This window comes from Halictus rubicundus, chromosome 14 (assembly GCF_050948215.1).
Source record: "Halictus rubicundus isolate RS-2024b chromosome 14, iyHalRubi1_principal, whole genome shotgun sequence".
Lineage (NCBI taxonomy): Eukaryota > Metazoa > Arthropoda > Insecta > Hymenoptera > Halictidae > Halictus > Halictus rubicundus.
This window is the reverse complement of record NC_135162.1, coordinates 966,911-984,441: the sequence shown is the minus strand read 5'-3', so window position 1 is coordinate 984,441 and position 17,531 is coordinate 966,911. Positions and strand designations below refer to the sequence as shown.

General features: G+C 33.9%; 1 protein-coding gene across 15 annotated transcripts in view; it reads left to right on the top strand.

Annotated features, from left to right (window-relative positions):
• Positions 1 to 3,402: 3,402 nt before the first annotated feature.
• Tlk (Tousled-like kinase) overlaps positions 3,403 to 17,531 on the top strand; it is a 135,586-nt gene continuing 121,457 nt past the window's right edge. For 2 of the 15 annotated variants that reach the window (XM_076799953.1, XM_076799941.1), the window contains exons 1-2: positions 3,403 to 4,410; positions 5,883 to 6,262. In XM_076799953.1, coding sequence (XP_076656068.1) covers positions 6,232 to 6,262 — 31 coding nt within the window. In that variant the 5' untranslated portion in view covers positions 3,403 to 4,410; positions 5,883 to 6,231. Of the gene's footprint in view, positions 5,112 to 5,349; positions 5,490 to 5,882; positions 6,263 to 17,531 lie in introns of all 15 variants that reach the window. The other 13 variants (XM_076799957.1, XM_076799959.1, XM_076799955.1 and 10 more) reach the window with 11 other exon arrangements.

Below are 17,531 nucleotides of genomic sequence, written 5' to 3'. Positions count from 1 at the left end.
TTCTTTTCAGGTAGAGGTGCTTAGAAGATTTGTAGGTCAACTTAGTTTTTGTAAATAGAGCCATATATTTTTGAACTTCTACGATTTTAGCCCTTTTGGAGACAATTTCAACGATATAGTCATTCAAGGTCATACAGGCTCATTTAAGGTAATAAACGGAAAAGGGATGAAAAATATAAATTCACTGTGAATGCTGACATGATGGGATATTTTCAGCTTTATTAATGAAATCAAATTGAAAATGTAAACAAAGTGCTTAAATCCAAAATAATCTGCTACAACAGATGCTCAAAATGATGACTACCCACAGGAACACAGTAGCACAGGTACTTTTTTGCATCTATTGTAGCAGATTATTTTAGATTGAAGCACTTTGTTTGCATTTTGAATTGACTTAGTTTGATTTCATTTGTTTTTCATCCTTTTATACGTTTATGACCTTACATGACCCTGTATGACTTTGAATGACTATATCGTTGAAATTGTCTCCAAAAGGGCTAAAATCGTAGAAGTTCAAAAATATATGGCTCTATTTAAAAAAACTAAGTTGACCTACAAATCTTCTAAGCACCTCCACCTGAAAAGAAGTTGTGTGCACCATGTAACGGGCCCTTCAAGACCAAAGAACTTTTGTCTGAAAAATTTCTTCCTATATCAAGAAATGTAGAAGTTATTCATTTGGCTTGTATTAGGTGCCTCACCTTGTATATAATATTTCTGTCATTATCTATCACGATTTTTTGTATATTCGTATGACGTTTATATGTAATTATCATAGAAAACGATGTTTATATGTTGATCTAATATATTAAGAAAACGAGTACAATAGAATGATGTAAAAACATAATACTTATTATAAGTTATATTAATAAACAAATTTTATATATTGTTTCTGTTGTTTTACTCGACTGTACCACTTTAATTATGCTGTAAAATACAACGTTTATGTACACTTTTATAGTTCTAACTTTAATGTAAAATCTATGTGCAAAATATGATTTAGAACACAAGAGTGTACTATACATGGGTAAATTGTAAAAGATAATGCTTTATAAGTTAATATTTGTTTGTTAAAAAGATATTTTGCTATACCCAGTCATCCAAACTTGCTTCGAGCAAATCTTGATCAATGTTTGTAATCGTATTTTGCTTGAAGCAGGATGTGGGTGGTCCCTATTTGAATATAATTTGCCATCAAAATTTATCAACCAATTCCGAGCCTAATGCGGAAACAGATGGCTCAAAATTCATTGCATGCAAAATTCCATTCCCAATGGAGAGTAAATCGAGACCAAACCTTGGCCTACTTGCAGAGGGTAGATTAGTCGCAGTAAGAGTAAATATCGGACAAAATCGGAGGAAATCTTTCTGTAGGATGGAAAACGGAATTCGAAATTAAAATTGTTTAAGATTTATTTATTTTTTAAGATTGAAATATTTACAGATCTTGAAATTATAGCGTACTTTCCCTGCTACAGCAAGATTTCCTCCGATTTTGCCCAATATTTACTCTTAGTACGACCGACCTGCCCTCTATAAGAAGGCCAAGGTTTGGTCTCAATTTGTTTTTCATTTGGCATGGAATTCCGCCTGCAAACTTTGCACTCAAATACCGTGCCTAGTGCAGAAATGGGTTGAAATTTTTTTTTGTGGCAAATTCAAAACAAATCAAGAGCAAATTGTCTACCGAGTAATTAATTACAATTCAATTACTACTATATTGAACATTTACTAATCATTATCGGACTTAAATTACGTATTTATTGATGTTAATGTTATTTTTAACACATACAATTCCAATAATTTATTTAAAAAATCATAGCAAAGCATAATTTTAAAAATAATTTTTCATTCTAGAAAGTTCTACAATTATGTATTAATTAAGTTAAAAAAGTATGTATCCAAAATAACTCTTAAAATTATATTAAGATTGATAAACCTTGTTTATTCTCCATTATAAACAGTATTTAATATACAATAATGCTGTCCCTTAAGAATAAATATTTCAACACACTAAAAGTATAAAATTAAATTTCCAACGCAAGACTTCCCTACGTTTTCTGTACATATTTGTTATGATAATAGTTAAACGTAGTTAAACATTTAGCAATTTACTAAAATTGTTTTTATTAAAAAGATGTTATAGGGTACTACACAAGGGAAGTATGTAGTAAGTTGACCGAGTAATCAATATATCAATATAATAATTTCTGTTCTTTAATGTAATAAAGTGTTGTACAGGCTATCCCAAAAATGATGTACTTACTTGAAATGGACGATTCCTTAGGCCGTTTGAAGAAACTTTTTCCTTTGCGAAAATATGCTCCGTGGCTTTGTTAAGGAGTTATTAACGAAAAACACAGACCAATTAGAGAGCGGCTATAGCAGAGGGATCCCGGCTCGGCGACAGCTCCCGCTGAGCGTGGCGTTGGCATTGGCTGAATCAGAATCCGCCTGCTGTATCCGCGCTCTGATTGGTCTGTGTTTGTCGTTAATAACTCCTTAACAAAGCCGCGGAGAACATTTTCGCACAGGAAAAAGTTACTTCAAGGGACCTTAGGAATCACTCCTTTCAAGGAAGTACAACATTTTTGGGACACCCTATACATGTATGGAGAGTGTAACCATTGTTAAAAGGTTATTTGCATTAAAATATTTTAAAGTAAAATTGAATAGGAAAATTTTCAATTATATATAATAAAATAAAGGCGTTTATAAACTGTATAATGTGCATAAGTCTTTGTTTAAAATTTACTTAATTTTTATCATTTTATTATTTACTAATTCGAAGAAAACATACTGAAAATTTATATTAATTTTAATTTAATTTCATTCAATTTAATTCCTATATATGTGGAATTAATTTCATTAATTGATGAAATTCATTACATTTGTAATGTAATTTAATGTAAATGAGGTTTGAAATTACATAAATATAAGCTTATAGCAAACACTTTAGGTATATTGACATTGTATAAGATAAACACACTTTTGGTCCTTTTTATTTAAATTATGTGCATATAATAAAAATAATAAAGATAATTAAAACTGCTGATATGTAAAGATATTTAAAAAAATGTATATATATTCTGTAGTTTTCCATATTATATACCTATATTCATTAAATAATTTGTTTTATAAATAAACCTTCTAATATACAAAATTGTATTACCTAGTCTATGATATTTGCTATACATATGTGTCCGATTTGTGTAACATGTAAATATATACTATACATACATATACACAGTAGTTTAATAGAACTCTGTTGACAGATAACCAAAGAAAACGAATGAAGATATTGTAAACAAGAATGCTTTCGAAAGAAACGAAGAATTATTCTGCTCGCGCAATCGTATAGGCATCATAACTATGTATGTTGTAAGTGATAGATATAGGTTATAAATGTATGCAAATTCAAACTTTTCACAATTAATTTCCGAAAAGAAAAATGAAATAGAAACGGATTGTGTTCGTAAACTGCACGAAATAAAGAAGAAAGTAACGGTTATACCGGATCTAATTGAAATTTTTATCCCATTGTGCACTATTCGATTGTGTCTCTACTATAAATGCATAAAATCCGCAGTCTAATGATTAAGGTAATACATAACCACCGGTAACCGTATCTACCGTCTGGAAGTAGCAATGCAGTATGTAAACGAGGAGGACAAGCAGCAACGATCTCAGTGTGAACCATGACTGGTCAGTTGATGTACCGAATAAACATCGTAGTTCACCGATAATAGCCGAAGTCGTAAGGTGGCGAACGGAACTATTGACGCGAGCGAGACAGAAACTCGAGCGTGTGCTATGGTGAAGCGACGTCATTGTCGTCGAGAATACGTGCGAAAGAAAATTGCATGACTTTTAAGACGCTGACGGTTCCGTTCCCGTTGCGATGGTCCTTTGCTGAATAAATCGTGGTGTTAACAAGTGTTTGTGCTCCAGCTTTTCACATATGTGTACGCGCGATAAGTGGAAAAGGTGCCGTACAATTTCCGAATGTAAAAAAAAAAACTAATACGGCATACTCTTTCGGAGTAGCAAGTAGTGCGATTATTACGTATGTGTGCCGGCGTCTAAAATATAAAATACGTTTTCAGTATCGCGTAATCGATGTTTTCATCGTAATAACGGATCTATCGGTTCGAATACAGGAAGCATTAGCATTGTTTGTTTTCACGCTCATTATTGTGCATATCGGGAGTAGCCATGCAAGAAGGGGATAAATCGGTAACAAGCGGGCGGCGGCCATTTTCCAGATGAGTTTTTCCCCTTTCTTTCAATAAGCAAAGTGCGCTATGTCATGAAAGAGAAAGAAGGGAGAAAGGTAGCTAGATAGGGGAAAAAGAAAGACAGACTTCAAGAAATAGGAGGAAAGACGGTGCCTATTATGCATGTTGCGAGGTACGTTGAATAATTAGGGCAGTTGGGTGATTGTCTACCAAAATTCGCAAACGCGGTAGCTTGTGTCGTTTCGTGTTGATGAACGATTTAACCTTGTATTGGCCGGTGCGAAGAAGATAGAATTACCTAGGGAAGTACCGAAGAACAGTGCGAACGAGCGAGTGAACGAATGAACCAACCAAGAGGGAGGGAGAAAGAGTGTGCGTGTGCATGCATGTCAGAGAGGACGGAACAGAAAGGGAGACGGACAGACAGACAGACAGAGATACGGATAATACAGAGACCCCCTATTGCCCGTGCGTTTGCTCGTCCGTTCGTCATCACGTATCACGATCGTTTCTGTCTTTGTCATGATGTCAGGCCTAGTTTACGAGTGGTCTGATCTTTGATTTCTGCGCTCGCAAAACAGTGCCTCGCGATTTTTCTATGATAGACGAAACTTTCGTGTCGAATCTGCATACACAGCCGTAACCTAAAAGGCGTAAAACGAATTCGACATTTTCTAGACACCTTTGAGAAAACTCGAAAGGTGAAGCTTGTCGACCTGCTCCGTACGACGAGAATACAGCTTTGTATCCTGTTTTCAGTTTTCAGTTGATTGTTGTACTTGCGATACGGCATTTTATCGCACAACAGGTATACGATCGTGTTTCAAGTGTCTTCGAATCTTCTTTGACTCTCGTAAATAACCTTACTCAGCAGTACGGATATTTAGTATTCACCTTTTTGGTGTACAATTTTATTTATTTACACTTCTCATAACCTCACCTCGCTGGCCATGCTATTACGAAATTCGGTCGAAATCAAGTTACCTTTGACTAATTTTCATTCCGTGATATCTTCCGACCAGTCATCCCTTATTTAGATGAGTTCTTGTTTGTTCTCTGTATCCTTGGGATTAATGTAACAGTCATCTTTTTAAATACTCTCGTTGAACAGATAATTAGTCAAGATATTTTCAAAACTGAAGGAAGAATAAGAAAAATAAATGTTCATTTCTTCGAACAAAAGATTGTTTTTAATATTTATACTCTGCAAGTCAGAAAACAAAGAAAATTGAAAGTGTTGTTTTATGGCAGGTATTAATATTTTCTAAAAAATTCTCTATACATATACGTATATTGTACTCGTGACATGTATTTCCATTTCTCCTATTAAGCAGTTGTATTAAACAAAATGTATTTTTTTTTTAAATCATTAGATATATTTGTTTCGTTAGAAATGGAAAATTTTGAAATTTGTTTCAAGTTATTGTTATGTTTATTTTAAAACAGAAAAAGTTCGAGTTACATGTATAATAAATAAGTTGAAATGTTCAATTTCAATATAAAGAAGACACATGTAACACGAAATGTCATTAGCACGAAGCGAGAAACGTTTATTAATTTTATCTTTATTATTTGAAACAAATTCAGAAAATTCACATATATGCAAATACTGAATTGAAAATAACGGCTTATGTATTATTATAGATGTGCTTAACGAAGTGTTATATCATCCGCTAGCTCTATGTAAACATCTTCCATTTATAAAAGAAACTTTAAATATAATTGCAAGTATGTAATCGCACTGTTGTTCGCCTACATTTAATACTCTATGATCAAGACAGTGTTGTGAGATCTATAATAAAACAGGTGTTTTTTGTTGGTGCAGTACATTCCGACAAAGATAAAAGTTTTCGGTATCGGGTTACAAAAAAGTTCATGAAAAGTGCGTTAAAGGTGCATATTTCTGGCAGAGACATCTGTGATGTGACATAATTGAACAAGTTGGATATCAGTGTAATAATGTAGTGCCAACTTTGCAGATGGATAAACAGGGATGACTGATAATTGTTGGAACTCTGGTGGTGGTAAGTTTAGAAACTTTATATTGCATGAATAAACTTTCTGTCCTAAGAGATTCAGCAGTAATTCATATAGTTATATCGCATAAACATATTCCAATTCAGTATACACTTCGAGTTACATAAATCATAAAATATCGTATAATTCATAAAAAAATACAAAAACACCTAGTTAACTACCCTCGCACATTAACAATATTACCAAAGTATGAATACTATTTAGTATGAAACTATTTGGCGTATCTATTATTTCCATATGTCCTTGTTAAATCAGGATTGGTGTAAGTCGCAGTAAGAATTATCGCACGATATACTATTGTAAAGTTGATACACTTCTGCAATTTGCATCAGTGCGTAGTGGTAGAATGCTTATGCATGCTTTTATGTAACGTGATAAAATTGTGTAGAATTAAAAGGTTCCTAAGAGCTTGAATTGCCACTGTAAACATTGCCATATTTAACAGATCTGTTTTCATAACATACATATGTATATAAAATGGACTGATGCATGCGTATGATTGTAATAGTCTTTAAAAATATTATGGATGTGAATACATAATAATACGTATAGGCCTGTAATCCTTGGATCATAGTTACAAAAACCTCCATTGACATTCTTTTCCTTCATAATACGTGTTATATTACAAGACTATGGATTTTATGCATTTATGACAAAAATTAGTAGGTGTAGTTTCAAGTAGCAAAAATATTAGAAAAACTTAAACATGCTATTATATTATTTTCAATTGCTAAACATAATAAGAAAGAAAATAAATGTCTATTTCACTACAGTTCGTTGCAATTCAGGTAAAAAATTTTCATTTTGCGCAAAGATCCGCAGTCTATATATTACTTTCTAGCATGTTCACATAAAATTACATTAAAAGATCATTTCACCAAGAAACATACTTGAATTCTTATACGCTTGCATCAAAGTTTGGCTGAATCAGTTATAAAAATTGCTTTTTATCAATTGTTCACTGAGATATAACATTAAAGGTCTCAGTCAAAATTTATAGAAGCTTCTAGGAAAAATTAATTTTAAAATTAAGAGTTAGTATGAGAAATTAACGTAAAAACCGATTTACGAAATTTCGCTATATGTATGTATATAAATATCGAATTTATTAGTGTAGAAAATTATGATTACAGAGTTGTGTGGGAAGTAACAATTCTATTTTTTATTCAATTTAACCATACCGCAATAAAGTCGTACTCTAAACTGTAAGATATAATGGAATCGATCGAACAACAGTATATGCTTCCTGGTTGATGACGCTTAATAAATTATAATTTAAAGAGTGTCGTATCAACTGCTGCGACAATCGGATTATCTGCGTAAGCTTTAATTAAATGTTTAACTTTCATTGGTAAGCCTTACCAATAAAACTAGCTTGGAGGCGCTCGACTAAATCGTTCACTGTATGGACAGTGTTGGTAAACAGACTAAAATCCAAATGCCTAGCCGATAAAAGTTCCAGAACTATCCCTACTGCCACGGGGTATACCCCGTGAGGGGCCATGAGCCGAGGCCTCTGAAGCTTCGCTATCCTTTTCTACGTTCGGCGTGGATCAAAGAATAGTATCTCCTAGCCGATATATGTCCCTGGTTAGACCTGTGTTTTGGACATATATCGAGTAAAGACTGTACTAAATTTATTTCTTCAGTCCTCGAGGAATGAACGTTTTCATACATTAAGATACATATATTTACGAAGTATAAATTTTCAATTTCATCAATGCTTATATGTTCACTTAACTACAATATAAAACTTCTACGTTTTAACACTTTCTGATAGATCATCTCACATCACATCAGAGATATTCTGAACGAATGCTTCTGGCAAAATACTGTCCTTCCTTCCTTCCCAGCATAGTCGTCAGACAAGAGGAGGTAGCACGAATCGAGGAGAAAAAGTTACCCTCTCCCTGTCAGTAACGTGTTAGTCACGTGATATTGTGACGCATGCACGGCAGAGATGCAGCGCGTCACGTGACCGGGCCAGGGCGAAAGCGTGGGAGAACAGCGCGGAAGAAGGGGAAATTAGAGTGGAGGAAGAAGTCTTGCTCTGGCGAGACTATGCTTCCCAGTGTCGCCAGATCAAGACTTGTGTCCCCATTCTAAATTCTACATCTACTGCGTTATTCCTCACACTTCCGCCGCGCAGCCCGGTCACGTGACACGTTTCGTCTCTGTTGAGCATACTCCGGTACTGGCAGAGAGAGGGGAACTTTCTCCCCTCGTGCTCCATCTCCTCATCTGGTGCTACTATCCTTTCTTCCCTCTCTCGCCCTTTCTTCTGATTGGTTGCTCCATATTTTCGTGAAACAGAAAAACGCGAAACATAAATTTCGACACGCTGCAGAGAAAATTATATCTTCGCAAGATTGCTGTGTCTTGCAGAATCCAGAGACTCGGTGAAATATTGTTAATATTAGCAGAAAGATTCCGAGTACATAAAATATTCGCTTTACTTTTTTGAAATATTTCGTACGTGTATACAATGTTTACCGCTTGATCGAAGTTTACGTTGAAATACAATAGTTGTTGATTAAGTTTTGGCTTACACAGTGCAAACTTTTGGTCGATTGGATTATTATTTTCTTGCTTCTTGTATCAATACTTTAACGAAGGTGTAAGAATCGTCATAACTATTCGATATCGGTTCGGCTGATGGACAAAAGCTTTGCTACAGAATACGAACATTTCTGTGCATATATGTTACGTAAATTAAATTATACGTTCACATATGTCCGTTTTGTAACATGCCATTAAAATCGTATTCGTGTAGGATCTCTTTAATCAATAATTGCTTAAAGTAACAGTAATAAATGGAAAGTTTGATTGCCCCGACTCGTGATCGGTACTCTGATGATTTTTGTTAGCATAAAAAATCCTTAACCGATGTAGCGTTCCCTCAATTAATTATATTTTGATATAAAATGCAGAAACTACTCCCATTTGTTTTCTTTGATTTAACAGCAGAAGCGGTGTTTCGAAGGTCGTTGAAATTGTTCTTTTTTATTTATCTATGCGCAAATCACTTCGTGATGTGATTGTACCGATTGCGCATGACTATACGCAATTTAATTTCTAAGTTGTAGGATAAGTGACCCAAGTATGTACTGTGGGGTTACCGATTACTGTGCCTATATTAATCATACTTAAAGCATAATGAATATTAAAAAAAGAGATATTACATTTTTTATTTACAATCAGTTAATATATGTATATGTTCTATATCTCTTTGTCATATTCATTATGCTTTAAAAATAAGTATAATTGATGTCGGCACAGTAATTGGGTCCCTAACCCTAGTCGTCATGGTTTTTCTTGAACATGGAGCAGGAATCATTTTAATACTGTACGAGGCACAGGTTTTACGGGAGAACAAGCGGACATTATAATTGAAGAGTTCAGGGCAACAAACGGTCAGCTCGATTTCGACGTGATTGTAAAAGAACAAATTTTTCGACAGTTCGGTGCAACAAACGGTCATACCATGAGACGTTTGTGACTGCTTGTTACCCCAAACGAAATGAAATTCTCCAAAAAATTTATTGTCATTCCTATAGATACGTTCAGAGCAACAAACGGTTAACTATTTGAACTTTTGATTTATTGACTAAAAGCATTAGAAAACAATTATCGACATATTTATTTTATTCAACAGAATTTTATATTTTATTTAACATATTTCATAACTAGACATTTTTTTACAAGAAGTTATATTTATTACTATCATCTTCACAGCCACGATTCAGTTTTCGTCAGAAATCTTAACGTACCGATGATATGTATTTAGTAGTAATACTATTGAATAAATTTTATTGCAGAATGTAATATAGTCATTATAGAAAAAAAATTATAAAAATAATATCTTTAAATATCTTCAGTCTCTCTTCATTTGTAAATTTACTAAAACATTGTTGTTTGCATTCACAAGGATCGCCGATTTGTCTTGTTGATTTTTCTTTATTACGCACAGTAGTATAACTTTGTCCTTCTAAATTTTCTTTCTTTTTTTATTTCGTAACCAATTCTCCGGATTTCATTTTCTTTTTCTTACTTTGACACTGTTATCAACACATTCACTGTCTTTTTCCATTTTTCGCGAATACAGTCCGATCGTTTCTGTGTGCTGTACTCGTATGACTATCTTTACTTGTCGCGAATGTCGAATAACGCACAAATTCTGGACCACAAACGAACACTTATAAAGTGTCCCGAATGTTTACAGTCGCTCTGACTGTTTGTTGCTCCGAACGATTAGAAAATCTAAGTTGGTAGTCATGTCTAAATCGATCTGACCGTTTGTTGCCCTGAGCTCTTTAATTGTTTAGTATGTATCGTACCAACTTTCTGAGAGATACAGTGTTTACTCGATATATGCCAACACGGGTCTACACAGGGATATATATTGGCTAGCAGATACTATTCTTTGATACACTGCCGAACGTACGAGAGGACAGCGAAGCTTCTTGGCCTCTCACGGGGTATACCCCGCGGCAGTGGGGGTAGTTCTGGGACTTTTATCGGCTAGATATTTGGTACATATATCGAGTAAAGACTGTTGTTGTTGTAACTGAACTGTAATTGGTACTATTAGAATTTACCAGGGATTTAAATGCGTAAACTAGTACATATTGCAGATTTGATTCATTTATGGGAAATACGAGCACGCGAAGTAGACTGATTATGAGATCAAAATTTTACGAAAGATCGATGGACGTTTCAATATATTTCAATGTAGTCCTTCGACAGATGAAATCAATTATTCTTGGGTTGTCGTAAGTTACATAAATTCAAGTTTATAAAACTATTCTCGATCTAATTATGATATATTAAGGCTTCAAACGAACGAATAAGCAATCTAATAATGGTCTGTTTTTTGATTTTAGTATATGTATTCGCGAGTAATATATTTGAGTCTTAGTTATCAATACATTTATCTCGAGTTGTTCAAATGGAACTATTTAAGAATTTTTGCTAAAATTAAAAAAAAATACGAATGCGCGAGTTCCAATTGTCTTGTAATTAATTGAAAACAACGTTATATACTCCAATAGCAAAAATCACCTACAGTTGATCATTTTCACGTACGAATATCTAAGTGTATTCCTAGTATTGGCTAATCGTTAACAGATTATTATTTACGTAATTAATACAAGCAGGCATGGGCATTATCGAAATAAATTATGTATTTGAAAAATAATCGTTAAAATAATCGTTTGTATTTGAAAAATAATCGTATACAGGGTGTCCCAAAAATGTTTTATTTCCTTGAAATGGCTAATTCCTGAGGTCACTTGAAGTATCTTTTTCCTTTGAGAAATGTTCTCCACGGCTCGTTAAGGAGTTATTAACACATCTTGCGCGGGAAGCGACTAAAATCGTTTTTCACGGATTATTGATGGATTATTGTTATCGATGGGTTTTTGTGATGTTTTTACAATAAAATCGGATAGACATACGTTGCAAAAATACAAAACGTGCGTTGCAAGAATGAATGCAACACGGTAAGACTTTGGCGGCAAAGTGCCCGCGCAAGATGTGTTAACGTAAAACTCAGTAGACAACTCAGTAATTAAATAAACAACTGAATGAATTTTCTCATCAATAACTATTTTGAACAAGTGAAAAGAAGTTCGATCACCGATAACTGTTATGAGCGATCGAAATAAATTTCTCTCATTGATAACTGTTATGAGTGATCGAAATGAACTTCTCTCATCGATAACTGCTTTGAACAATCGAAATAGTTTTTTTTTCATTGATAATAGTTATTGAGAAGGATCCAATTTTTTAGGACACTAATTACTGTTATTTGTAACCAAAAAGTATAAAAATCGATATTTTTTAATCATTTTGTTCTTTGAATTTTTTTCTTTATATTTTGTGTAGATTATCTTAAATTTCAACAATAATCAACTTTTTATTAAAGATTTTTATCGTAGAAAACTTTAGAATAACTATTATTTTTGGTCCCTGAGCATTGCTATTAAGTCGTAGTTTGTAGATACACGCGAATTTTTTCTTGTGTGGCCAATCCTAAACCTTCTTATGTCTTTGTTGCGAGCTTCTTGAGCCTCTTCAGACATCATGCCACTCGGCAATGGACGTGATTTACTTATTTTTACACTATGAAATAATAATTTGTGCACTGTAACGGGCGTATAAAACCAAGGATATAAAAAATGTAAATATTTTGTTTCGCGAACAAATTCAGAGAATTAATGTTGAGACCTGAAGAAAGAGCAGATTAGATATAAAAAATCGTCCAAGAAGTTCCTTATTAATGCCTCTTATTTTTAAAGTTTTTGTAAAGTTTTCGAAGATACGTCTAGCCGTGTTACCATCATTTGTGGAGCCACTTCCTCCTGTTTTCGGATTATCAACCAGCAACCCCATTTCCTGTTTAAACTCTTACAAGAGAAATGTAAGAAAAAGAAAGAAACAAAAAAGAAATGAAATGTGATGAAGAAATGTGTATGTTAGAAATGTAATGTGTGTTTGTATTCTTCTACTTGATATGTTTTCTTTCTCAATTTTTTAATATTAGTTCTATAAATAATATGGAGAAAGCATTCGCATGTTCGTATCCATCCATGCAAGGCTAATAGACAGAATTTATAATTGTCTCTTACATTATTATTTATGTCTACTTCTATGTTCATAGTTTTGGGAGTTGCTCCACAAATGTAGCTTTTGTGGTTAGAACTTGTTCCAGTCAATGCATTGCACACTTTCCTATCTACCATTGTCATCACCATTTTGTGTTTCACGAAAATTCGTCTTTCGTTTATATCTATCATAGTTGGCTGCAATGTATTTATTTCGTCTTTCATTTGACGTGTTTTATGTACTATGAGGTGTGTATTTTCCTTGGCAAACATAAATTTAATCGGTCTACATAAACGTGTTGAAGATGGTCTCCTATTGGACCATACAATTTTATTTTCATTGTCGAACGAATGTAATTTTAAAGGCATGAAACAGAAGACAAACCGTTTTTCAGAGCCACTTAGCCTGCATTTCTTCATTTGTTTTGGCACTTCAGGAGGTCCCAAAGAGACACACTTGACTATATTAGCTTCATCACGTTTCCCAGTTTTTCTCAATCGTTGCTCTGTTGCAAATGCCAATTCGGCACAACATTTCTCGTATATTAATTGGCTTATTTTATATTTCTTGGTTTCCACACAACAGTACAAATTTTTTTGTTGGCCTGCCTCTTGTGCCAGACGTGATTAGCTTATTTATATAACAATAAATTTCTAAAACCAAATCAGTTTGTAGCCAGTTGACATTTTTCTTTATAAACTATTTCTTATTTCTGCCGCTAGCTTGCCACTTGTTCTTGCACTGAACAAATAATTTTCTTAATCTATATTTTATTGAGCTAACACAATTATCTGTGACAACTTTGATGTAAAATTTGTTCGTGACATAATTATAAACTGAATCTACATTTTTATAATTTTTACATGACATCCATAATTCAAAAATTTCTTGTTTCGATACTGAAATAGTTGAATCTAAAAAATAGAACATGAACAGTGTAGCAGGAATTTGCAGATAATTTCTGGCAATTTGTTCCAAACGGTATAAAGTAAATTCCTCTTTTAAGATTTTTTAGTTATTCGATTTTAAAGAGGGCAACATGACATACAAAAACGGTATTTATAAAACCATACAAATCTTTACAAAAAATATTATTTAAATAACTTATATATGATCAAACAGGTACTTACGGGTACTACTATTCTCCATTGTACTTAAAAGAAAAGCGCATAAAACTATAAATTACAATACGATACTTCTTCTATTGATAACGATAGAATTTCATATTATCGCCGCTCAGCCTTAATTTATGATATATTGGCGAAAAACTGCGACTACTACTATATTGAATTTTTACTATACGTGCACGTCCGAGACGTGCGTATGTGTCAGCATGGTGCTACCGCTCATCAATTGTTTCTACAGATACATCACAACGAGCGGCAAACGATCTATATACCGTGTAAACTTTTTACAACAAATGATGATGAAGGTTTGGTTTCTTAAATATAAAACATTACGGGCTGAATTTTAACTTCACTAGATATTATAGACTTTTATACTTTTTAGTAGTTTTCGACCAAATTTAACCCAACAACGACATCATAAAAATTGGATTGAGTTAGGTTTGGATTATATTTGGATTAGTTTTCGACTTATGTTTGAGTTAGTTTTGGGTTAGATTTTGGGGTAACCTTGTCGATACACCTCTTCCTCCCGGATTTTGATAAAATTGGAATATGTTGTCAAGGTCATCATTTTGAATAACTGTTTCCTATAGATGTAATCGGCACGACGCACAGTGGGCCAAAAGCGCCAAAACGTGGCCAAAATAGGAAGGAGTACTTCAATTTAGTTAAAAATTGATACTCATAGGTTTCTCGGGTTGCTGATTATAAATCTGATGTCAAAATTACAAAAAACAAAAATAAAATTTTTTTAAACAATAAAAAATAAAAAAATGCGCCACAAAAATGGATCGCATTACGAAAGGGGCAGTTTTGGGCAGCTACTTTTTCAAAATAATGTTAAATAATAGTATCTACTATAAGACACGACAAGAATCTCCGTGGAATATTGTGGAATATACAACTTTTAGTATACATTTGTAAAATCTATGCACTAAGTTTTATCGTTCACTTCATACATTCCAAACCGCTAATGACCTAGTTGTTGATGCGACCTGTATAAATAAATAAATTAAAAAAAAATCCAATGTTATTATTATGTAGAGTACTTACTTCCAGGAACAGCATCCATCGTACATGCACAAAAAAAAATTCAATTTCCGTAAAATTGTAAGCTTGACACCATTTTTTTCACAACGTAGTTCACTGCACGAAAACTGCGAGACCATTTAGCAGGTATAGGTAGTAAGACCTTTTTACCTTCGGCTTCTTATACAGTCATTACCTGAGTATCCAATACGGCAGAAGCCATACCCTTAACGTAAAATTCATTTTTTGCATTTTGGCCATGTTTTGGCGCTTTTGGCCCACTGTGCGACGGTCTCTTCTAGTTTCCGAGATATTCGCAAAAAACTGTCGGATTCACTTTGCGAATTCTGCCTATTTTGAATGACCGAATTAGTTCTTTAGGGCGAGGGAGGGGCTCCGATCCTACCTCTGCACTCCCTCCCCGAAAAACCTAACACAAACATACTCTGAAATTCATTTAAATTTGAATCGGGAAACGTTCAAAACTCGAGTTACTTTATTGTTTTTTGTTTTCATTAAACTAAATTTCAGCGTGAGCCAACCTCACTTATACAACACCAAGGAAACTAGGGGTCAACAGAGGTGGGCAAAAGTTATTGGTCTCAAACTATTAAAAGACAAGTAGCAGGAGCTTTTTTCAAAATCACATTTTGTTTGCACTGTGTGTGGTTATTATATAAAATATCATTTTTTCTACGTTGAACATTAAGCTCTAATATCAACAAATATGCAACGCGATAATTGATTATAATAATCTCACGAATTTTCAGAAAATGAGAATAAACGGGTCGGTCCAATTATTTTATACGTTCAGAGCACAGAAATAAGAAATAAGAATGTCCGACGGTACAAGTTAAATAAATAGTCAACTTTTTTTGAAATATGCGTACATCGGAGAATTTGTATTACGTTTTAGGTTGGTTTTTGCACGGAGAGTCAGCTGAATGTTGCAGGTTGTGTCGTCGCTAGAATCATACGTAGGTAGGGGTTAAAATGGGGTTGCCGAGCGAGTTTTCCATCTCTTCCCGTTTGCACCGTATGCCGCGCCGCGCCGCGCCGCGCCGCAGAGGCGTGCCAAGCGTTCTTGCTCCATTCCCTCATGCTACCGAACATCTATATGATCATTTTCCAACACGCTTGACTTGTTCATCTAAAGAATTCGGATGCATGGATTCGGATTAGCTAAAAGAAATCGAACAAGATAATTCATTGGACGAACTCGTAGTTAACCAGGTCGTTGCTGCGACCTCTTTGGAAAATGTGTACCTAAATTGCGTCAAACACACCGTATATGTGGCGGTTATATTATGGAATTAAGTCGTAGAACATTTTCGCAAAGGAAAGAGTTATTTCAAATGACCTTAGAAATCATCCATTTCAACGAAGTACAACATTTTTGGGACATCCTGTATAGGGTGGTCAATCTATTAGGAAGTAATTCTAGACGCAAAGGTGAGTCGAAAAGAAAGAGTAGAATGTTTTCATTTGCGGGTTCATTTTCAAGTAAATCGAGATCAAAAATTCAATGAATACACGTGCTATTAGATAGGAATCATGACCTACCGATTCTACTTCTTATAGACAGAGTGTTAGACTATAAGTGGGAGAAAATTTAAGAGATAGTTCTCCATAACAATATAAGACGAAAATGAAGAGTAAAAAAAATTGTGATTTCGGCTTCATTTCTTAGTTATTAATAATTCAAAATCCGCCTAAAATGCAACCCGACCAACAGAGGTGTACGCTGCGTACGTGAAAGAGGCGCGCGACAGTCACGTATCAAGTGACAGATACAGTGAATCTGGGATATACAGTGGCTCACGAAAGTATTCGAACGCTTACGTTTACAAATTTTAATGAATAAAATAAGATGTACTAAACTAATCTGTATAGAACAATTTGATATCTATAGTAAGGGGGAAGTCTCAAGATTATGTCAGTAAAATTTGAAAAGGATTCAACAACGTAGGCAGAAGTTATGATATATTTATTAGAAACACGCGTAATAAGTGACTGACAAAGGTATTCGAACGCTACATATATTATTACATTATTTAATGTTAATATTTTGTTGGACCACCTTTAGCAGTAACGATGTGTCTCAATCGACGTTCCGTACTATAAACCAATGATTTTGTAAAAGTACACTCAATGGAATTCCATACTTCTATGATTTTTTGTTTCAATACCTCCTTTGAAGTTATTTGATATTTATTTAATCTTTTTCCGATTTTAGCCCATAAATTTTCAATTGGATTTATGTCTGGACTTTGCGGTGGAGTAATTAACATATGTGGTGTGTTATATATGATCCATTCTTTCACAATTCCTGCAGTATGCTTGGGATTGTTATCTTGTTGGAAGTGGAAGTCTTCCAATAATCCTAATTTGCGGGCACTTTCTTTAAGGTTGTTCCTTAAAATATTTAAATACTTATATTTATCGAGTATTCCATCAACGAATACCAAATTTCCGCTGCCACTTGCTGCCATGC